The 22,764-nt window shown below is 45.1% G+C and overlaps 1 protein-coding gene across 5 annotated transcripts in view; it reads right to left on the bottom strand.

Annotated features, from left to right (window-relative positions):
• KLHDC10 (kelch domain containing 10) overlaps positions 1-17,619 on the bottom strand; it is a 35,043-nt gene extending 17,424 nt beyond the window's left edge. For 4 of the 5 annotated variants that reach the window (XR_012156866.1, XM_073328922.1, XM_073328924.1 and 1 more), the window contains exons 1-4: positions 17,424-17,619; positions 4,046-4,135; positions 1,043-1,264; positions 314-468 (exon numbers count right to left, since the gene is read on the bottom strand). Coding sequence is in view for 4 of the 5 variants with exons in the window: in XM_073328922.1 (XP_073185023.1) it covers positions 314-468; positions 1,043-1,264; positions 4,046-4,135; positions 17,424-17,583 (627 nt within the window). In the remaining variant the exon portion in view is untranslated. The remainder of the gene's footprint in view (positions 1-313; positions 469-1,042; positions 1,265-4,045; positions 4,136-17,423) is intronic. The other variant, XM_073328923.1, reaches the window with a different exon arrangement.
• Positions 17,620-22,764: the final 5,145 nt, after the last annotated feature.

Raw genomic sequence — 22,764 nt, forward strand, 5'->3', positions numbered from 1 at the left:
TGGGGAGGAGAATTACTATTGCAACGGGAGAACCCCTCCTGTCGCTGTAGAGAGCGTCTACCCTGAAGCGCTGCAACTGTGCTGCTGTAGGGCTTTAAGTGTAGACACACCCTTCGAAGGACAACAGGCCTGGCCACAAGCAGAGGGGAGGGGGAAGGCACTAGACAAAGAACCACTGAACGTCCAATGAACAGGCAGCTTCGCACATGCGTATCTTCTAAGCGAAGTGGGGCAGAGTTGCACCCCATCCACTTGGGGCATTAGAAGGCTATTTAATAAGGGTTGCCTTTGCACCCTAGGTTTCACTTGGTACCTGTCCATATATTCGATTGGGTTTCTTCCCTCGGCAGCTGAGTAGGGCCCATCGCTTGTACTTCACGTTGCAGACGTGGACGTCGTTCCCATTGCTCTCCCCAAATGGGATCCCGGTGCCGCCAAATACCAACAGGTTGTTCCCATGCAACACAACTAGAAAAAAGGAGCACAGGTTTGGGTCATACGCCGCTCTGGGAGAATGGAAAGGGACTGCGCTATTATTGTCTCTGTTGAGAGGACGAAGAGCTAATGTTTCTTGGAGTTCTGCACAGGAGAAAGGTAAGGAGGCCCAAGCTAAGTGCCTGCTTGCTATGGTGACGGGGCCTACATTTTCAAGGGCAGCTAGTGATTTGGGAGGTCAATTTTTGGATGCCTTAAGAGAGGGCTGATTTTCAGCAAGCGCTGGGCACTTGTCCTCTGAAAGTCAGGCCCTGTCAAGTTGTCTCAAGTGGGCACTCAGAATCACTACTCGTTTTAGATTTATGGCAGGTATTTTAAAAACGCTCATTAGGAAGCAGGTGGGTGAGGTGAAAGAGGACAACAGTAACAGTGACCTGCCCACAGACACACAGCATGTCCATGGGAGAGTCAAAACAGAGCACAGCTCTCTCACTTCTCTCTTGTGCTCTAGTTACACCACACTGTCTTTACACAGTTGGATCTGCACAGCACTAGGGCATTCCACTAGAATAGATTTCACATGCAGCAACTGGATTCTTGTACTCACGTGACATGGATGCTAGTTCTCTAGGCATATAGCCTTCGGTGCCCATTTGATGCCATGCGCCTGTTGCAAAATTATATCGCCAAAGTTCCCTGAAGAGAGGGTAGTCTTCATTCTCTGGCCCGCCAGACTCATCGTAGTCCGGGTTATACCCTCCGAACACGTACAGGTTGGCGTTATCTGCTACACAACGATGGCCGCTCCTTGCTGGTGGGGCTCGGTGGCCTGGAGCAGGAAGAAGTTATTTTTACTAAGCATATACAGAAGGGAGAAAGCAAGGTTTGGGGAGCCAAGGAAGGAAGGAGCTAGGTTTGCATATTTTGGGGGATCAAAGGCGGACGCTGCAGTGGATGAAATTTCAGCTTCCAACTGTAACAGCTAGAGTTAAATGGCAATTATTATTTTTTGCTTGCGTGCGTGCACGTGCTAAGGAGTTGATATTTCCATTATGAGAAGATCCACCTCTCTGAAAAGGTCTTCTCTCAACACCTTGTCTTCAAGGGCCTGCATGTTACATCTCATCCTAGACTACTCTACTCGTCCAATCGGACCTTGCCTATTCAGATGCTCTGTTATACACAGGACATCCTCCATGATCTTTCAAACCCTTCCTCAGAGCTCCCTTTCTCGGATTTCATTCCAGACACTGTCCCAAAGGTTTATAGTAAAATGTTGGGAGGGAACAGTGAACACATCATGATTTAGCCTCACTTCTTCCTTAACTCCTACACTACGCTTTATCATTCGCTCCTGTGGGGCTGTGTTTCAGGCAGGGACTTGTCGCTTGTGTGTGTCTTTCGCACCTTGCACATCTATGGGACGGAGTTAAACAGTTAACTAAATTAAGCTTCAGAACAGCACAGTAACAATCCCCTGGAAGACCAACACAAAGACCTTAATAATACTGCCTGGAGCACAGTCGGGAACCCAAGAGAGAACACAGGCTACAGGAAAGGGTAGGCAATGGACACGTACCTCCCCAAATGGAAGACCTTCGCATGCCTGCTCCTTCCCTAGAGCAGAAGGTAAAAAGGGCAGGGCGCGGGCAAATCCAAGGCGACACCACATACTGAAGATCATGCTGGTGCCAAATAAAATTTGGATCTCCATGCTCTGCGTAGGCCTCATTCCTACTACTAGGCAGCAACAACTTTGCCACCATGCAACAGAGCTGTCATTAACGCAGGTTCAGATTCACTCTCCTGTACGCCCCCCTTTGCCCTTGTGCCCCACTCCACACTCACACGGAAGGGAACCCCAGCACAGGCCAACACATGAATCCCCCTCAGATTAGTGGCTAAAATGTTGGGGTGAGGAAGGAGAGTGCTAAACAAAATAAGCTCGGTAGCAGAGGCAATTTTACATCTTCCTGACAGATTAAAGACCACAGGCTAAGACTTGGGACAGCCACTTTCTTCCTGGAGAGTGATACTAGAAATCTTCACTGCCCATGGACAAGCGATCCAAAAACAATGCTCAGCTTGTTTTAGTTCAATACACACGGCGAATCAGGCCTAGCCTTGCAGCTATGACCACACAGCGTGCTTCCTCCTCATGACCTGGAGCCACAGACGACGTGGCTAAAATAGCCGGTTGTGTTTCTCTAACTCCACCATTTTGCTGAAATGCCCACTGGTAACCATCACTTTCTGCGGCTTTCAAAACATCCCCAGAGCCGCCTGTTGCAAGGAAAGCTAACTGCAGGAAGTCTCTCCCTAGGAGCCCCTCTTCCAACAACATTCTGGATAAGCAAAGGTAGAAAGAGTTCAGAGTAAAGGGCTGTTACCCAAGGAAAGGCCTTTTAACTGCATTTCTAACTCAGTGGGCCAATTTATTCCAGCAGTCAGATGCTCTGGAGCTGAACATACAAGAGCTACACCCATATAAGAGCGAAGTCCCAGCTTGCTGACACTAGGATAGGCAGTGAAGATAGTATCACCTATAACTCAGATTGCCTGACACTTTCCTTTATAAATAACCAAAACCAGGGTCTGATAATTTTAGCCCTTCGAGTTGAAATTTCCCATGCCAGGTGTTTGCCTCTGGCTTTTCTATATATAAATTTCAGCTAGAACAGTTCAGCTGTTTCCAAGAAAGAGAGCAGGGGAAAAATACAGTGTTTGGGCCTTTAAAAAAAAAAAAAAAAATTCTTCCAGCCATCACTGAGAAGCTGGAGCCCCACCATGCTTTTGGCACAGGGAGATGACATTTGGCAGGAAGGTCACCCTGGGTCAAGGATGTGCCTTTTTCCGTGCCTGTGAGAATTTGCCCAAATCTGACCAAGTTAAACTGAAAAAAACTCCAGTTCACATATGCTCAGAGAGTCAGAGTTTAGCAGCTACATTCGCCAAACATTCTTTATTGAGGATGCTCCATCTCTGGGCTTCCTAGCAGCTCCTAGGAGATTTGGCAATTTTGGCCTTAATCTCTCAGTTTCCCACATGCAAAATGGGAATGCCACCACGTAATCTCACAAGAGTGTCATGAAGATAACTTCATCAGTGTTTATGAAACACAAATCCTAAGGGGAGACTGCCACAGAGATGCCCAAGAGGAAATGATTAATTTTGTATTCAGTGCAGGTTTTGGATAGTGTACAGTAAATGAGAGCAGGGGCCTGATACTGAATGTGGAGAGTAAAGAGAAACATTGAACAACTGCCCATTTGCTGAATGAAGCCGAGGTCCTAAGGCACATGTAGCAGGTCTCATGACGACTGGATCTAGTGCATTTCAATTATCAGTTTTCTACACAGGATAGAGGTCACATACAAAGTGATTTGGCAAGAGTACAAAAGTGCTCGTTTCGAAGATGCAATTCACAAAACTCCCCATTTTAGAAAGTCAGATCAGCAAGCAACATACTGATATGAACCAAGCACACCTTTAAACACCCGTGCTTATACACACCCAAACCACAAGCACTCCTTAAGCAGCATTTGGAAAGCGCAGAATTTAGAAGAGGTTCCCATCACCCACACAGTGATCGGTGATCAGCGCCACCCACCTGCTCTGAAAGACCTCTTACGGACCTTTAGGATGGGACGAGATCGAGGGAAGCGTCTAATTAGGACCAATCGTATTTTCTTCTTAGAGCCTGTTACCACAATTACCAGCAATGAGTCAGATACACACACTCAGCAATAACAGCAGCAAGTTAAGAATCATGAAAAATATAAAGCATCATCACTAACATGATGTAAACTACCGGTCCAGAAAGGTTAACAGCTTTTACCACCCAGAAGAAGCAGATGTGCTTAAACTGGTTCCAGGTCTGCCAGATGAAGGTACCACTATTGTGCAGCGTACACTTGTTCGGACAGGTTTCAGAGTAGCAGCCGTGTTAGTCTGTATCCGCAAAAAGAAAAGGAGGACTTGTGGCACCTTAGAGACTAACCCATTTATTTGAGCCTAAGCTTTCGTGAGCATCCGATGAAGTGAGGTGTAGTTCACGAAAGCTTAGGCTCAAATAAATGGGTTAGTCTCTAAGGTGCCACAAGTCCTCCTGTTCTTTTTACTTGTTCTGATCAAATTCAGTAATCTGTAGTGGAGTGCTGCCACCTTGTGGCTAAAACTCATCAGCTGTTTTATGTTGTTTCTAGGATTCAAACTGCTTTTCATAGCACTCATCACTCACAAAGCCAATGAGCAGCAAGTAGGAGATAAAACCCAATGAACTGGTGACAACTCTTGTCATTAGCTCCATCTGTGGCACACGTGTGCATTACACTGATGAGAGGGATCCCGAGGATACTATTCTGAATCAAAAAGAAAAGGCATACTTGCGGCACGAAAGCTCATGCTCAAATAAATTGGTTAGTCTCTAAGGTGCCACAAGTCCTCCTTTTCTTTTTGTGAATACAGACTAACACGGCTGCTACTCTGTATTCTGAATCATGTTTTTCAGTTATCTGCATTAATCAATCTCTTCACCACAGGGAGAAATCACCAGATATGGACTAGATTAGTGGAAAGTAGTATAATCCTGACACATTCAATATCTACAGTTATTGGAACATATCTCAAGTTCACCAGCCCCAGGTGTCTTTCCAATGTGTTCATGAATTTGGCAGCATTACGGAAATTAACAAGATGTGACAGTCTGTTAAAAGTTCCATTTGTATCCCTACAGCAAATCATTGGAATGGTTTGATGCAGTTATGTATTTTTAACACACCCTATGTTACAGGGCCAACAGGATTAATGTGTGACACTAATCCAAGCCAACTGGTTAAATTTGGATTAGTCAACAAATAGGTTTAGCGATGTGATCTCAGCACTGGGGTGAGAATTACTCAAAGAAAAAGTGGGTTTGATCCACGCTTATTATCAGATGATACCAGTCAAGCCAAATAAACATCAAGCCAAATTCATTCAAATTCTGTTGATACAGACATAGCTCCCATTTTAACCATCTGTCAAATCTCTTCCAGGTATTGAGACCCAAGCTTGAGTATAACAGAACAAATGTGACCAACTTCCCTTTTCAATTCCCCCTCACACTTAACATTTTACTCTGCATTGCTGACAAGGTTTCATGCTTCTGGAACTGCAAAGGAAGCATTTACAGTAACTGAAATGCTTTGCAGAGCTGAGTAACATACACTAACATGTGTGTTGAACAAAGTAAGAGGTTTTTGCATGCGACAGTGGTAAGCTGAAAATTGCATACAGGCTACATTTTGGCCATTATTACCATGAAAGACAATTGCCTACCAGGACTGGTCTCCTATACAATACTGCTATCCTTGTTCAATAAAATTTTATTAGCCAATGAAGAAACTATACCAAATGTTAGTGCACAAACAAGAGTCACTTGATACATGTATTAAATCAGTAACCAAAAGGCTATTGGCCTCAAATCTACATTACTTTATTGAATTAAGATTATCTGATACTTTAAAGGTGATCTGCAAAGGAAAAACTGAAACATCGATCCTTTTTGGTTTGCTTATAATGAAGACAGTCTAACAGGAGTTTTTTGATTCATTTGTTTAAAGTCAGAAGCATCTTCTCTTCCTTGTTCATTTTTTTGCTGGAGGTTTCTTTAGAGAACAAAGAACTGGAAGGTCCAGGGCATGGAATCTTTTCAACAAAAAAACCTTGTCTTTCAACTGCTTGTCAGGCATTGAATTAAATTGGTTTTAGAGCTTGAATAAATATCACTTCCCCTTTACTTCCTTGGTATTTTTGATAACATAATTCTACCATCTCTCCATTTGTCCATAGAGTCTTCCAGGGAAAAGAAGACGATAAACCACCTGTATTTGTATGTAAAAGACAAGCAGAAAAGAAAATTTTTTAAAAATCTCAAACTTTTGAATATCAAAGCAAACACAAAAAAAAGCAAACATTTTTTCCAGTTCACCTTTAAAGTTAGTAAAATAAAACTCACTAACCCATAATAAAGCTCCAGATTAACTACAGATCAATCAGGAAGTTGTCAAAGGAGTGCTTAGATACAAATAGATTGGAGTCCAAATTCCATCCTTGGTTAGGCATACGCAGAACCCAATGGAGTTAATGGGTATTCTGCATAAATAAGCAACAGCAGGATTGGATCCACATATCTGTATGAGTCATTCCAAGATCTCTCTCATAAAGAGATTAAAAACAGAGAGAGGTTTATTTGCCAAGATAAACAGAAAAAGACATCAGAAGCCAACATTACCATCCAAATAGGTTCTTGCCAGTTTAGAACCAACAGTTCAATTTCAGACTATACAGCTACTCCTTAAACTTTTCATTTGCATCTTTAAAACACCCTGACACCTATCCCTCATACACACTGCTCATCTGGGTACCAATGCATTCCCATTCTTATTACCCCTCACCCATACCCTCTCCATTGTGGACAGCATCTACCTGGTTGCTTTGTCTTTTGAAGGAGTTAGAAAGCTCTTTAGGGCAGAGCGCTGCCTTTTACTATGTTGACGGAGTCCACTGCCATGGGGACCTCAATTCAGACTGGTTCCTCCGCGTACTCTAGTAATATAACTATCACCCCACCAGCTGACAATAACTGAATCTTAGACTAGCGCCACTTCACCACTATCTCCTTTACTCCTTTTAGCAAATCTTGTTAGAGCAGTAGTCTGGAAGCTAAAGTACAGGATTGCCACTCTATGCAAACAGGTAATGCTTGGGGAACCCAGAGCCCCTCTTTACTTTGCTTAGAAGTATGCTTCAAGTATATGTGAAGCCAAAGGCTTTGGAGAGAAGAATGTTCCCTGCCTGGGCTCCTTAGGCAACCAATCCTTCATAATGTACTAGCCCTTTCTACTCTCAGATGTCTGGGAAAAGATGGCATGATATTACAATACAATGGGGTATAAAAGACAGGGCACAGCCATGCTATGCAGAACAAACTGACTCATACCCTCTGATAAACACCATTTCTGCTAAGCCTTAGATCAATTTGCACCCAAGTACGAGAGAGACGAAAACTCCAGTACTAGACATCGGATATAAAGTTTCCAATTTTTACCCTGTCACCTGCATTATGCAAGTATAATATGAAGCATATTCATTGCATGGTTCATTGCAATGAATATCAGAAAAGGAAGTGATTGAAATTTATGCACCAAAGGGGGAAAAAAAATGATTTACACAAAATAGCTTCAAAGTACAAAGTTCTGAACAGCAGAGCGGACTGTCAGTTCTGCTTTCCCAGTTTCAAGGCTCCAAAGCTAATTTGGTTGACATAAAACCAAGCAAGGCATCAGGAACTTTCAGAGGAGGAGAAGAATTCAGGCAAACAGCGTGACATTGAAATACTGCCACATAGCCATACCTCAAAAGGGTTCTAAGTTAGGACTAATCAAGTCACTTTTCCATGACGTGACTGCATTCTAAAGTCAACTGGATTTTTTCCCACCCATATTTCAACCACTCTGTATAATTTTTTTCATATATAATTGAACTGCAAGGCACAACGAAAAGCAACTCAACCACTGAATACAGGCAGCAAAAATGTACAGTAAGAGGGACCTCAGGCAGAGCAGCAAGACGACAAGTTTAGTGGACAAAGCAATTTGCTTTCCATTTTATTATCTTTTTTTAATCTCAGGAAAAGAAACGTTGGCATCCTGCCACTGGCCAGACATATACAATAGAGTAGTAACTGCCCCATAAGCTAACAATCTCTCCCCTAGTTAGGATTTATGAAGAGGTACTATATGGTGTTTGCGCAGTATCCCTTAACTCTTCCATTAGGATTTTCATTTTCAAAAGGGAGGCCACTTTAATCTTGTTTTTGAGATCAAGTGCCGGAAATCCAGTCAGTGTCCCTTTAACAGGACTGAGTTGTTAAAGCAGAGCTTAACTGAAAAACAATAATTAATCGACTCAGATTAAACTTTTCCTAGTGAGTGAAAGGGGCCTAAACCATCAATTTCTGCAGAATTTAAGTTTTGTTGTTCTTAAACTGAATTACTAAGCCTAGTGCCCTGGTAGTTATCGTCACAGAGGGAACTGATGCAGTGCTGTCTTCCTAAATCTGTGGAGACAACACTCCAGCTTGCTACTGTGCTTTAGCTGTCCCAAGAAGCAGACAAGAACCTGGTCAGTTTCACGGTTGCTATTGGGAACCCTGTGGACAGAAGTGAAACTGATCAGAATCACATCTGTTTCATCCCCTTGTTGGGAAGAGCTGAGGTGCAAGTGGCTGGAGCTATTTACAGGGGAAGAGGATACACCCCCTTCTCCCCAAAGAGGCATGATGTTGCCAACCCCACATCTAGGATGTGAGGCTTGGGATGTGGGGGAAGGAATAAAGCTCTTTCTGGCAAGCTCTGTCCAGTCCAGAAACGTGACTTCTCCATCCCCAGCCAGCTACTAGCTGCAGACAGATACAGAAGATGGAGACCCTGAGCAGAGTCCAGGGAACAGCACCTTGATAGGAGCCTCAACACACACTGTCTTCCCAGCAGCCAGAGGGAGGAGCTTCTCAGCAAGATATTACCCAAGCTTCACAGATGGACGCCCTACTTGCATCTTACTGCCCTGTAGCTATCAGGTGTCTGTAAACAGAGAATGAAAAATACTCCTGATCAAGAGTCCAGGGGATAAGAAATTAGTCAACAAGCAAACTCGAATGCAGTGTGGTGGAGTTTAATCCCAGGATAGGAATGAAAAATAGCCCTAAGAGCCACACAAAGGCAGCCATATTATTGCTCTAAATCATCAGGTTTTACTGGAAGCTGACGTAGAACTTCCACAGGTGTCCAATTTTAAAGGAAAGCTGCACTCTCTCTGCTCAGCCGAACAGGATCGGTGTTCACACGGTAAGAACTCCTTGTCACGGCAAATAAAACACATTTCAAGGCTTTTCAATACAGTTCTTTCTGAGCCTAGAGCTGCAGGCAGGCAGGCGAGGCTAAATCAGTTTTTAACTCACTTTAACAACGGTTAACAACGTTTAAGCAATCGGAACTCACTGTTGAAGCAGGATGGAGACTGGGTTAGTGTCTCTTTCATAGGGCCCTCAGAATGCCAGTCACAGGTGATAATCTTTTCAGCAAGATGGCTGCCTGCAGCTCTAGGCTTAGAAATGCTAACTGCATTTTAAGCACACCTGGTTAAAAAAATGCCACGCCACCGTAAAGAGTGCTGCTTGTGGGAGCACTCTTACCAGAGGGGTGATCAAAGTGAGGGAAGTTTTCCTCTGACCATGGAAGCAAAAGCGGAGGGTTTAGATTATTTTTGTTCTGTTTTATTTTCACAGGCTTAAACAAAGACGTTTCCCCTGCAAATAAATCACATCAGTTTAGTTTCCAACCCCTCCCATGGGCATTTTAGAATTTTACCTCACTCACCTTCTCTAGTTGGAGACTCAGTTACTGGCCTAGAAAGGATTGTGTTACAGAAGCAACTCCTGAAATTGGAATTCTAGTTCTCAAGTTTCAACATCCCCTCCCCACAATCCACTGAGTTTATCCAGATCTGTGTGTACAGGACACAAAATGCTTATGGTTTGCTTTGATCTATTGCATAGACAGTAGGTTTCAGACAATTCACTTGACAGTTTGTTCATTACGCCTTTGAAAGAAACTACAGTATGTAAAAAGGAAAGAATAGGAGCAAGATAAGAGTCAGTAGCAGCCTGTAAGGTCTACTTGTTACAGTTAGGGTGACCAGACAACCCAATATTAGGGGCTTTGTCTTATATAGGTATCAATTCCACCCCCGCCTGGAAAAAAAGTGTCGCAATTTTTCATACTTGCTATCTGGTCACCCTAGTTGCAGTCCCAGAAAGATAGAGGGAGATTTTCAAAGTCAGAAGCACTTAGGCTTCTAGCTGCCATTTGCGCATTTGAAGAACGTCTTCTTCCCCGTTAAGTTGCATCAAGTTTGGCCACAAGAATTCTCATTCTCTACACATGCAAGACACTCCCTCTTAGGGCATGTCTTCACTGCTGTTAACTCAAGCTATCTACACTCCACTTACTCCTCTCGAGTTTATCTAGCTTGAGTCAGAGCAACCACACTGGTTGCTACAGCACTCAAATTGCTGCATCTCCACCAGTGTTGCACTCATTTGTTTGCGACACTAAGACTTCTGGGGACACATCCCAGGGCTGTGTGTGTTGCAATAATCAAAACTGCTCAATTAATTCTCTCTCAGCAAATCATGAGATAACCGCTCTGTCTTTTCTGAGCACATGGGGCAAAGTGTGTGAAGGAACTGGGAGGATGAGCAGCACTTGGGTAGCACTAGCCTACATCTACACTACAGAGTGGTTATGTTATCAGCTGACAAGTTGTGCTCACTAATGGTTTTAGCCTATCCTCCCTCTTGGGCCAGCCAAATTAAGTTAAAAGCACCACCAGGCCTGAGTTAAGGGCTTGTGTGTGTGTAGACAAGACTCTAGTTTGAGGCAACACTAAAGTTAACTTTGCAGCAAAGACAAGCCCTAAAAGAGCATCCAACGCAAGCTGTCACGGTCTTTAATTCTCAAGGATGAGCTATGGCCTCATTATATCTGAACAAGGTAAGCATTTGAAAGGCATGTTGCACACATGCAGCATGCTTATTTTCAATTAACTTTTCAAGGCTTGAGCAGGCAGAAGTGGGTGCTCTATATATCACAACTCTTCGAAAGGTAGCACAAAACAGTGCCTTGGTGCAGTATGTGACTTGCAAATGCTTATGGATTCGTTATAGGTAGATAACAAAACTTCTTCAGACACGTTAAAAGACAATCCAGGATTATGACCATGGCAGCTTAACTAAATTCACGAAAGGCACCTGAACCGTTTATTACTGGTGAAATACACCATTTTCCAGATGAGTTGTTTAAACCACTGTAATCTGTCCCACCAAGCATTGTAAACGGCTTGTTGAAATTGAGCAATACTTAGGCAAGAAAAACAATACTGCAACACTTCATGCAATCTTATCCCAGTGATTGCTATCTACAGTCCCAACACACAAACAGCTGGAGGTTGATTTCTACCGTACGTGTTGCCTGCTTGTGATGAAGACACTAGCATAAAATGGACCCAAGGTGCCATCATTCTTGTTCCAACTAACATAAAATGAAAGTGCTGCATTATAATGTTCAGTTAGACCAGGTCTAGCTGACTCCTCCACTATTAGGAGACGGTGGACTGTTTGATAACTTGCCCCAAAAGTGAAAGTTTGGTATAGCCAAAGATTCATAGATTCATAGATATTTAGGCCAGAAGGGACCATTATGATCATCTAGTCTGACCTCCTGCACAATGCAGGCCACAGAATTTCACCCACCACTCCTAAAAAAGACCTCACACCTATATCTGTGCTATTGAAGTCCTCAAATTGTAGTTTGAAGACCTCAAGGAGCAGAGAATCCTCCAGCAAGTGACCCGTGCCCCATGCTACAGAGGAAGGCGAAAAACCTCCAGGGCCTTCCAATCTGCCCTGGAGGAAAATTCCTTCCCGACCCCAAATATGGCGATCAGCTAAACCCTGAGCATATGGGCAAGATTCATCAGCCAGATACTACAGAAAATTCTTTCCCGGGTAACTTGGATCTTACCCCATCTAAAAACCCATCACAGGCCATTGGGCCTATTTACCATGAATATTTAATTACCAAAACCATGTTATCCCATCATACCATCTCCTCCATAAACTTATCGAGTTTAATCTTAAAGCAAGATAGATCTTTTGCCCCCACTACTTCCCTCGGAAGGCTATTCCAAAACTTCACTCCTTTGATGGTTAGAAACCTTCGTCTAATTTCTAATCTAAATTTCCTAGTGGCCAGTTTATATCCATTTGTTCTTGTGTCCACATTGGTACTGAGTTTAAATAATTCCTCTCCCTCTCTGGTATTTATCCCTCTGATATATTTATAGAAGAGCAATCCTATCACCCCTCAGCCTTCTCTTGGTTAGGCTAAACAAGCCAAGCTCCCTGAGTCTCCTTTCATAAGACAAGTTTTCCATTCCTCGGATCATCCTAGTAGCCCTTCTCTGTACCTGTTCCAGTTTGAATTCATCCTTCTTAACCATGGGAGACCAGAACTGCACACAGTATTCCAGGTGAGGTCTCACCAGTGCCTTATATAACGGTACTAAAACCTCCTTATCCCTACTGGAAATACCTCTCCTGATGCATCCCAAGACGACATTAGCTTTTTTCACAGCCATATCACATTGGCAGCTCATAGTCATCCTATGATGACTGAAGACTGAACTATCGGGAAATGGAGAGTTTCTTAGAGCAACTCCATGATTAAATAGAAGCATGGAAGGGCAGCCACCCAAAAGCTGTAAGAGAGGCAATCCAGATTCAGGCTCACAGTATTGTATAAACTAGTAAAATTTGTGATCAGTTTTAGTTGCTTTAAACAAAGCTACAAATGTTTCCTCACTTTGACGGAATACAAGAGTCTCATGCATTTGAGCTGAAATGGATCAACATCCAGGATTTATTCCAGTCGAAGCATTTAGAGTGGTCAGTGAAATAAAAAGTAAGTTTCACACTTTTCCAGCCTAGAATGGGAAGGCTGCCAAAACTGAGAGCACGAGAATTCAAAAAGAGGCTGCTGGACTCCAATTAAAGACAGCATGCACTGATAAAGAGCATTAAACCCTCACTTTCAGCCCTGGTAAGGGTCACATGATGCAAATGTTTTCAGTATTCACATTCCACTTCATTCCCATTTCCCTAAAGTTGTATCCAGCAAACAACTGGATACAGATGAGGAATATTGACATTTAACTGGAGAGTTAAGCTCTATCTGAAACACCTGAAGACTTTCTTGTGAGGGACCAGTGTCCAAATATATTTTAAGACAATTCGCATATGGATCCCCATGGTTTCCAAGGACAACCATGAATCCTTTATACTTTACAAGCAAGTATCAGATTCATCTGGGCTGGAATGAGCCTCTAAGAGATCATTTAGATCAACCCCCCTCCAGCATAGCTGGATTTAATTATTCCTAGAGCATGACAGACAGTTGTCTGGATCTTGCCTCATATAGCTCCAAGGATGGCAATTCCAACATCTCCCTTCACAACTTGCATCACTGCTCAACCTACTCTTCCAGGTGTAGTATCCTCTAGAAGATTAATTGTAAAGTAAAAATTGTTTGTGCTTTTTATTGCTTCTTTACATTGCATAAACATGCCCTCAATACTCTTTTCCCCACCCACATTTTCAAAATTTGGAATGTCAAGTTCCAACTTTCTTCTTTGTTGCTGGAGGACATCAGCAAGGTCTGTGGAGCATGACCCCTACAGAAGACAAAACCAAAGTTTTAGCCCTCGCAAAACCACCAATTAAAGGGCAAATTGATACCGACTTTTAGGTCCCACCTTCACCTTTTAAGGCAGTTTCAGCTTTTCAACAGTGGCCAGACAAACCAAGTTTGAAGCTGTTTTAGTTAAAACCCATTCAAGAGAATGCAAACACGTTCAAAAGTCCCATGCAGACAAGGCCTAAGACTCAACTTCCTCTCCTTCCTGCTTCAATACCTCAACCTTTTTAGAAATTGTAACTGTCTCTTCTGTTTATGTTATTTCTAAGATGTCTATCCCCACTGAATCTGATCAGGCTACAGAAGCAGCACTTCAAGACTTGGTGAACATGCTTATTTCTCCATTCTGTTCCTCAAACTTATCTTCCAAACCTTCCATCACAGCTGGACACCTTGGCAATTTTTAAGTTGTGCAGTTGATCACGGAGTACCTTCCAGGATTAGTGAGATAGTTACAGGACTATAGTGGACACAATATCCCAGCATTAAGAGTAAAGGAAACCTCTGAAAACAATGTTGACTGACTGATCAGCTTGGCCATAAGCCTCACACACAAGAATCTCATAGGATATTTAGATTAGAATTATCATTATGTATGAATTGTGTTTTTTCAGAATACCAGTGCATGAAGGAGAAAAACTTTTCACCCAAAGCTTGTGTTTGTGTTACTTAAAAAATGCAACATTGCACAGAATATTTTAAGTTGCTTTCCACAAATTTTATATAATCCCATTCCACTGGCAAAATCCCAAATATGGGAAACAAAAAAGAAACAAGAAACTTTAGATCATACAGGATACTGCTTGCATCCCGTCATAAAGCAGGTCAGGCAGTATTTGTAATGCTTAGTTACAAAAAGAATGACCAAGTAAATACAGTAATAAACAGGAGTAAGTTAGGGTCTAAAAAGAGGGACAGGGAAGAATTTGTATTGTGAATGTTAAACCGGACCTGCAAACAAGGTGGTCTCTATTTTCCTCCTTCCTTATGACATATACAGAAAGTCTGAAGGGCTTGACATTCTTTCTTTTTTTAAGACACATTAGATATTCAGATTTTGTCTGCCACAGAAGACTATGTTGACTACTGAATTAGTGACGTGTCATCACAAGAAAGTGAAAGCCAAGTAAGACTGAGGAAGGGAAGACATTTTCATCAGACCATTTAAAACTCTTTGTTAATATCTCAATCTTCCATGCCTAGCAAATACCTGAATCTTTAACACAGACAATTTTTCTCCACATGCCAAACATTCAATTAAGATACAAGAACTCATATTCCCAACCCGCAGCCAAGAAATCCTCCAAGAAAACAAACACACACACATACATACACACACCCCAAACCCCCCCCCCCCCCCACCTTCTAAGACCTCAGGCCTTCTTTATATGTAAGAGAAGCAAAAAGGATTAATTTTTCAAGTCAGCTTTAACTGTTAAGCTACGAGTACAGCTTTTGGCAGTTGCTGTATGGACAAATATCTGCTCTCTTAATACAGGTCTATCAGCATGACTTTTGCATCAGATTCTAGATACAGTATGACTCTTTTTATAATCCTTTTACAATGGATTTTAAAGAATTTTTACTTTATTACTTCAAAGAGTTTTTCCCTTGTTGAACAAGTTACTTTTATAAGTACAATTTTAATCTTCCTCCCCCAAGTCTTTTCCTGAAAGGATCTCAAAAGAGAAAAGTATTCCCATTTTATAGATGCAGACACTGGCATAAAGGTTAAGACTTTCCATAGGTCACAATGAATCAGCAGCTGAGCCAGGAATAGAAAATATCCCAGAGCACTTTCACTTTTGTAATGTTAGTTCTACTTTCTGCAATTTAGCTCCTTCCCCCAGCAAAACAAAAACAAAAGAAAAAAAAACACACAACTGTATGAAATAATACAGAATACAGGGCTTACTGAAGGTGAAGAAAGATTTGCAAAGCCTTAGCAAATGTGCCACCTTCCACAGTGTGCTAAGAGCCTTTGGCATAAATTCATGTCAATGACCTCTACTCAAAAAAGGATCCCACCTTACTTTATGGAAATCTAGGGCAGTTAAATCAGGGCAGATGATGTCATGGTAGAGAGAAGATGCAAATTGGCTGGATGTACAAACACCTCAAAGCAAATAGTTACATACCAGCCAACATTTGAGATCTGTGAATGGAAACATTTGGTAGGTATCAGACTGAGTAGGTTATCACAACTTTCCCCCAAACCATATCCACAATCACTGGATGTTTCTGCAAGAGCGATCAGCCAAGATAAGTTTGACATTTTTTACCAATCACGTTCAGAGCAAATACTACATTGAGATAAACAGGGATAGTTCACGCTTCTCCATAATGATTGCTTGTCTTTCTACAGATTCAGGAAGACAGCCCTCCAACAGTTCACATTCAGTTTTTTCCCCCAAAACTATAAAAGCTTAAATTCAGCAGAAATCAACAGGACCATCGGAAGAGTGCATTGCCAAGACAGCTCAACCTGATCTCTGACATTTGCAAAGAACAGATAGTACTGTAGAAAATAATAAGTCTTGTTTTTAAAAGACAAGGAATGCCTTTACAAACAGATTAACTCTTTTGAAGCCACCTATGCCCAGATCCACAAAGGTATTTAGGCTCCTGACATCCACTGAAAACAATGGAAGTTAGTGACTTCACATTATTAGGCAAAATTGGTTTCAACTGAAAGAAACAGGGATACTATCTCTTCTTTTTCCTAAAGGGAACCAAACGTATATGATTGTCTTATAAGACAAATTTAGTAGAGCTGATTTTAAAGTTTAATAAAATATTTATGAAAAGTGCTGGCCTTTTAAACAGTAGTATGTATGAAGGTAATTTGTAGCTGCTTTACTCATTCTTTGGTAGATGCAACATTCTTTACACCTAAATTTGCAGCTCACACTGGTACTGTCAGTGTTACTACTGTATGTTGCTGGCATCAGAAAGAGATAATTTGAATTGGTGTCAGTTACATTAATGACAAATACAATGAAAGAATGATCTTGTAGCCAAAGACAGAGCAGTCTTAAAGTCAGAGCATATAGATTCTGCTTCCAGCTGCGCAGATTCAGTGTCTGGTTTTCTAACCAGGCACTTTCCCTTGGTCCATCGCTGTAGTAGCAAAGCACCTTTGAGATCAAACACAGTCTGTTCACAGCTCATGCAATTAAAGGGCTTGACTCAGTCCTTAGGGTTTGTTTTTAGGATTCTGTGAGAGACCCTGGGCAAGTGACTGGACCTCTCAGTACTTCCCTGGACCCGGCTGTGAAACCAGGACCCCAGCAGCACCCTAGGGATTGGATGGGAGGCCTGTGTCCGCTGAAAGATGGAGGGACCCATGAGTGCAGCACGGACAGCCCCACCCCATTTCAAGCCGATCGCGCCCCAGCGTGTCCCCGTTTTCGGGGCAGCACAGACAGCCCCCACCCCCCCAGGTGGGGCAGTGCCATGGCGGTGGGGCGCCCCCCCCCGCATTATCAGGGACCCCCAGATGGGGTCACACCCCCCCCCGCTTGGAGGCTGCTCGGGGGCGGAGCTGCCCCACGGGCGCGGGGGGCGGAGCTGCCTCACGGAGGGGGGACGGAGCTGCCCCAGGCGCTGTGGGGGAGGCCGGAGCGGACTCACCTGCCAGGTGGGGCCTGGCCGGCAGCTGGACGAAGCGGTTGAGGAGCCCCCCGGCCGGCGCCGCCCCGGGCCCGTCCCCGCTGCACCCTCCGCCCGAGCCGCTGCCTCCAGCGCCCCCCCGCCGCCGATTCCCGTCCCAGCCGCCCTCCGCCGCCGACATGGCCCGACCGACTCCGCTCCCCGCACCGCTCGGGCTCCGCCCCCCGCCCGCTCCCTCCCTCCCTCCCTCCTCCGCTGGGGGGAGGATGGAAGGGCTTCGCTCGCTTGCGCCCACGGGAAGGCCAATCAGCAGCGGCCTTCAATAGCCGGAGCCAATAGGAGACCGGCGTCTTGGCAGGTGGACGGGAAAGAGAGGAACGTCACCAAAGAGAGGGGTAGAGACAGTCCTGAGCAATTGATAACCGAGGTCCTCGAACCGCCCCCCTCGACTCTTTCTTGTCCTCTGGGCGCCACTACGGAATCAGGCAGGAGCAATCAGCAGCCGACTCCTAAATGCTCACCAACCATAGAACCTTGTCTTCAGCTGTAGGGCTGGTATCTATCTAGGAGAGCCAGGGTGCTGAGGCAGGGGGGCATGTCCCACACCAAGCACTGTTAGCAGCATTCACTGGGTTCCCTCCTGCCTTGTGGCAGTTGTTGAATATATATTCGTATATAATGCCACACTCTGTGTAGGCCTAGTATAGGTCTGATCATAGCAGCAGCCTGATCAATCTTTGTGTTCTGAGTTTGTACAGTGCCTAGCACAATGGGGCCCTCATCCATGACTGTGGCTCCTAGGGGCTACGACAATGCAAATAATAAAAAATAAAATAATTATTAATTGTAGTTGCCATATTAGAGCTGATCGAATGATGGAAAAAATTATTCACTAATAATTATTCCATGGGAGAGGGAAGAGAAAAATATTGCAAATACCTGCAATACATTAGTCACACAGCTGTATCTGGTCTCCTGTCTCCCATAGCAGCCAGTATCAGATGCTCTAGAGGGAAGTGTAAAACCCCTATAATTGACCTTTAAGCAATTGTTGGGAACACTGGGGCATGGCCACTAGGTAACTCGAGGGGATGGAAGACCACGAGTGTCGATGAAGCCCCCTCGCACTAGGCCCCGGTGTCCTTGGCCCCCCCCCTCCTGCCTGGAGGCACTCGCAGCAGCTCTGTGTGCTAGGCCCAAGTGTCCTTGGCCCCCCCCCCGCCTGGAGGCACACACAGCAGTTATGCTGAGAATCTGCAACAGTATGTTGCAGAGTCAGACTGCCTGAAACTAAGCAAGGCCAAACAGGGGAGATATGGAAGAACAATGCTGAATAAAGCAGCTTTATGTATAGTTTAACAAATGATACAGAGAATCAGGGAACTAGCTGGGAACTGGATTGGCTGGCTATATGGATACTTGGAGCAGCTTGCTATTGGATAAGTATGCTGGAAAAAAGGATGTATAAAAGCCTGTGTAACTTCCTGCTCTGTTGTGCAGGATTTGAGATTTTATTCTCCCTGTACCTTTTTGCAGCTGCAAATAAACTTTTCTGCTTCTCCACCCCGTTGTGATTATTGGGTGTAGCACACCGGGTAATGAACCAACTCAAGCTGTTGTTCAGCCTCTCGGCACTGGGTGCCGGCAACAGCTTTTGGCGTCCCTGGGTGGGCTCGAGGCTGCAGTTTAGCCTTGCCCGGACCCCTCCTGGAGGTCAAGGATTGCGGCGAGAACCGACGCCCAGCGCGCACCGGTGAGTTCATCGGGGGCCTCGGAGGAGACGCGATTTGATCGACCCCAGAGGGCACAACGGTGCAACGCACTCATATAGTGGAGAAGCTGTTGTGGATGGCGGTGAAGAACCGGTCTCTTAGACGTGGGGGAGGAGCAGCTGCAGGGCCACGGTGAAGAACCGGTCCCTTGGATAAGGTAGGATCCTTTTAAAATCCGGATTATATGCTCTGTTGGAACCTGGGGACGCCCAGAGTTACCCTGTAGGTATGGGACAGGGACAGAGCTCAGAGGTTAGGGCATGGTGTACGCCCCTAGAGTGCATTCTAGCAAACTGGAAGGTATTTGGTGCGGATCCGATGACTAAGAGCCAATTAAAACGATTCTGTACAGTTGACTGGCCTCAATATCAACTAGAGGACCAGGAGTGGTGGCCACCAGGAGGGTCAATTAATTACAACACGATCCTTCAGTTACTCCTGTTCTGTCAGAGAACAAGGAAATGGAATGAACACATATATATGCGCATTTGTTTCTGACTTTATGTACTCGACCAGATATTTTACAGCGCTGTAATCTGACTCCAACTGGTTTGGTAGCAGCTAATGTTAGTCCCCAGACCCCCACCCCCACTGTAATGGCAGAGCCGGTGTCCCCTTCGGCCCCCACACCCCCACCGTATAAGGGTAGGATGCCTCGGGTTACAGAGATTGCCCCCTCAGTGGGACTCTATCCTTTGCTTACCGAGACGGTTGTGGCTTGCCCAGGGGCAGACGGACGTCAGGCTACCACTATGCAAGTTTACACCCATGTGCCATTCAATCCAATAGACCTAGCAGCTTTTAAAACACAGGCTGGGGAATTCTCAACAAACGCAAGCAGGTTTATTTCAGTCTTTAAGGGGTGCCTCAGTAGTCACAAGCCGATTGAGACGACTGTAATATCCTCCTGAGAACCCTGTTGTCTGAGGTGGAGAGGGATCAGGTTACAGCTAAGGCAAGGGGAGCGTCAGCGTTCAAGCGGAAAAAAAGAAAGGAATCTATCTGTCAAGTTCCTACCCCAAGTAACCGTAAGCGGCTCAGGGCATTTCTGGGTATGGCAGGCTTTTGCAGGATATGGATCCCAGAGTTTGGACTGTGGGCTAAACCCCTGTACGACTGTGTAAAAGGAGCAGATCATGACCCCTTCTATTGGACCCCAGAGGCTGACAGGGCATTTAAAATCCTAAAAAGAAAATTGATGGAAGCCCCAGCTCTGGGCCTGCCGGATCTCTCTAAGCCGTTTCAGTTGTATGCACATGAACGAAGGGGGGTGGCCCTAGGAGTGCTTACACAGCTGTTAGGAGCATGGAAGCGTCCTGTGGCTTATTTTTCTAAGCAATTGGATCAGGTTGCAAAGGGTTGGCCGGCATGTTTACGGGCGGTCGCAGCTACTGCCCTAGTGCTTGAGGAAGCGGAGAAGCTAACATTGGGAGGGGTTATGCAAATCTATACTCCCCATATGGTCCGAGCCTTATTGGATGCAAAGGGAGGGCTTTGGCTCACCCAGGCTCGGATTGCTCGGTACCAGGCTAAGCTGTTAGAGAACTCTGAAGTCACCCTACAGCCTTGCCCCTCCCTTAACCCAGCCACTCTCTTGCCAGAAACAGAGGAACAGAAACATGATTGTTTAGAGATCATAGATGTCCAGTACTCCAGCCGTCCGGATTTAAAGGATGTACCTCTCCCAAATGCAGATTATGAGTGGTACACTGATGGTAGCAGTACTGTAATAGATGGGCAAAGGAGGGCGGGTTATGCTGTTGTGACCCTCCATGACACTGTGGAAGCTGAAGGTTTGCCTGCGGGGACCTCTGCCCAGCTTGCCGAACTAATAGCCCTGACCCGTGCACTTGAACTGTCAAAAGGAAAGCGGGTCAACATTTTTACTGATTCAAAGTATGCTTTTGGTGTGCTGCATGCTCATGCTGGGCTATGGAAGCAAAGGGGAATGCTGACAGCCCAGGGCTCCCCAGTCAAGTACGGGCCCCAAATCCTCCGGCTCCTAGAAGCTGTACAACTCCCCTCGGAAGTGGCGGTGGTACACTGTAAAGCCCATCAAAGGGAGGATCAAGATGTGGCCAGAGGTAACGCCCGGGCAGATAGAGAGGCTAAGCATGCTGCCACCCTGCCATCCCCTCAGACTGAGAACGCCCATATGCATGCCCTTATCCCATCAGTAGGGGAGCTTCCAACCCCTCAGTACTCTGGGGAGGAGAGACAGCTAACTGACAAACTCGGTCTCCGGGAAAAGGAGGGATGGCTCCATTCCCCAGAAGGGAAGGTCCTCTTACCAAAGGGCCCAATCCGGCCAGTGCTGCAGAAACTACATCAAACCACTCATGCTGGCAGGGAAGCACTTATCCAGCTAATGGGAAAATACTTTATCACTTCTGGACTCCGACCCCTGGCTGCCCAGGTACAAGCGGACTGCTTAGTCTGCCAAAAGAATAACCCTCGACCGGGACATCCTGTGCCACCAGCTGCCCGAGAACCCACTCCGGGCCCCGGACAAGTGTGGCAAATAGACTTTACTGAGTTTCCCCGGACCCAAGGGTTCAAATATCTCCTTGTTATAGTGGATCGGTTCAGCGGATGGCCAGAAGCCTTCCCCTGCCGTAATTGCACTGCCAGGACAGTGGCCCTCAAGTTTGTTAAGGAGATCGTTCCTCGCTTTGGACTCCCGGGGTGGATGGAATCTGACAACGGGACACACTTCACGTCAAAAATCATTCAAAGCATCTCACATGCCTTACAGATCCCCTGGAAACTCCATACGCCCTGGAGACCGCAAGCCAGTGGGGTAGTGGAGCGTACCAATCAGACCCTTAAACGGCATCTCTCAAAAGTGTGCCAAGAAGCCTCACTGCGATGGCCTGATGCTTTGCCCCTCGTCCTACTCCGTATCCGCGTTCTCCCAAAGGGTAGATTAGGGCTCAGTCCCTTTGAAATTATGTTTGGAAGGGCATGGCCCATGAATGGCACCCCGGTTCTGTCAGGGGAATGGGAGTTGGGTAATGTTTTTTTGTCACAGTATATGAGTTCCCTGTCTGCTGTTCTCTTGTCTCTTCACAGGTATACCAAGGATTCCCAGCCTCTCCCCTTGGACTCTCCCGTTCACTCCTTACAGCCCGGTGACTCTGTGCTTGTTCGCACCTGGAAAGACGAGCCTCTCCAGGAAAAGTGGAAAGGACCCTATACCGTCCTGCTGATCTCCCATACAGCGGCAAAGATCGAGGGACACAAGAACTGGATCCATCACTCTCGTCTGAAGGCAGTACCTGCCCCCTCGTCAGCAGAACAGTGGACCACCCAACCTGCTAACTCCTCATCTAGTGACGATCTCAGGCTAAAGCTACTGTTTAAAAGACACAAATAGCGGGCACCTTAATGCTAAAATGGGCCCACCCAGGTACTGGAGACCCTGGGTTGGAAAGACTCTGGTAATAATTAATTGGGTAACATTGTTATTCTTTGTATTGGTATTTCCAAATTGTGCATATCGGGAGCATAACTCCTTTGTTTTGCTTGCGCACCATGTTGCTAATTTAACAAACCAGACTGATTGCTGGGTATGTGCTCCAACTCCACTG

This window comes from Lepidochelys kempii, chromosome 1 (assembly GCF_965140265.1).
Source record: "Lepidochelys kempii isolate rLepKem1 chromosome 1, rLepKem1.hap2, whole genome shotgun sequence".
In the NCBI taxonomy this organism is placed as follows: domain Eukaryota; kingdom Metazoa; phylum Chordata; order Testudines; family Cheloniidae; genus Lepidochelys; species Lepidochelys kempii.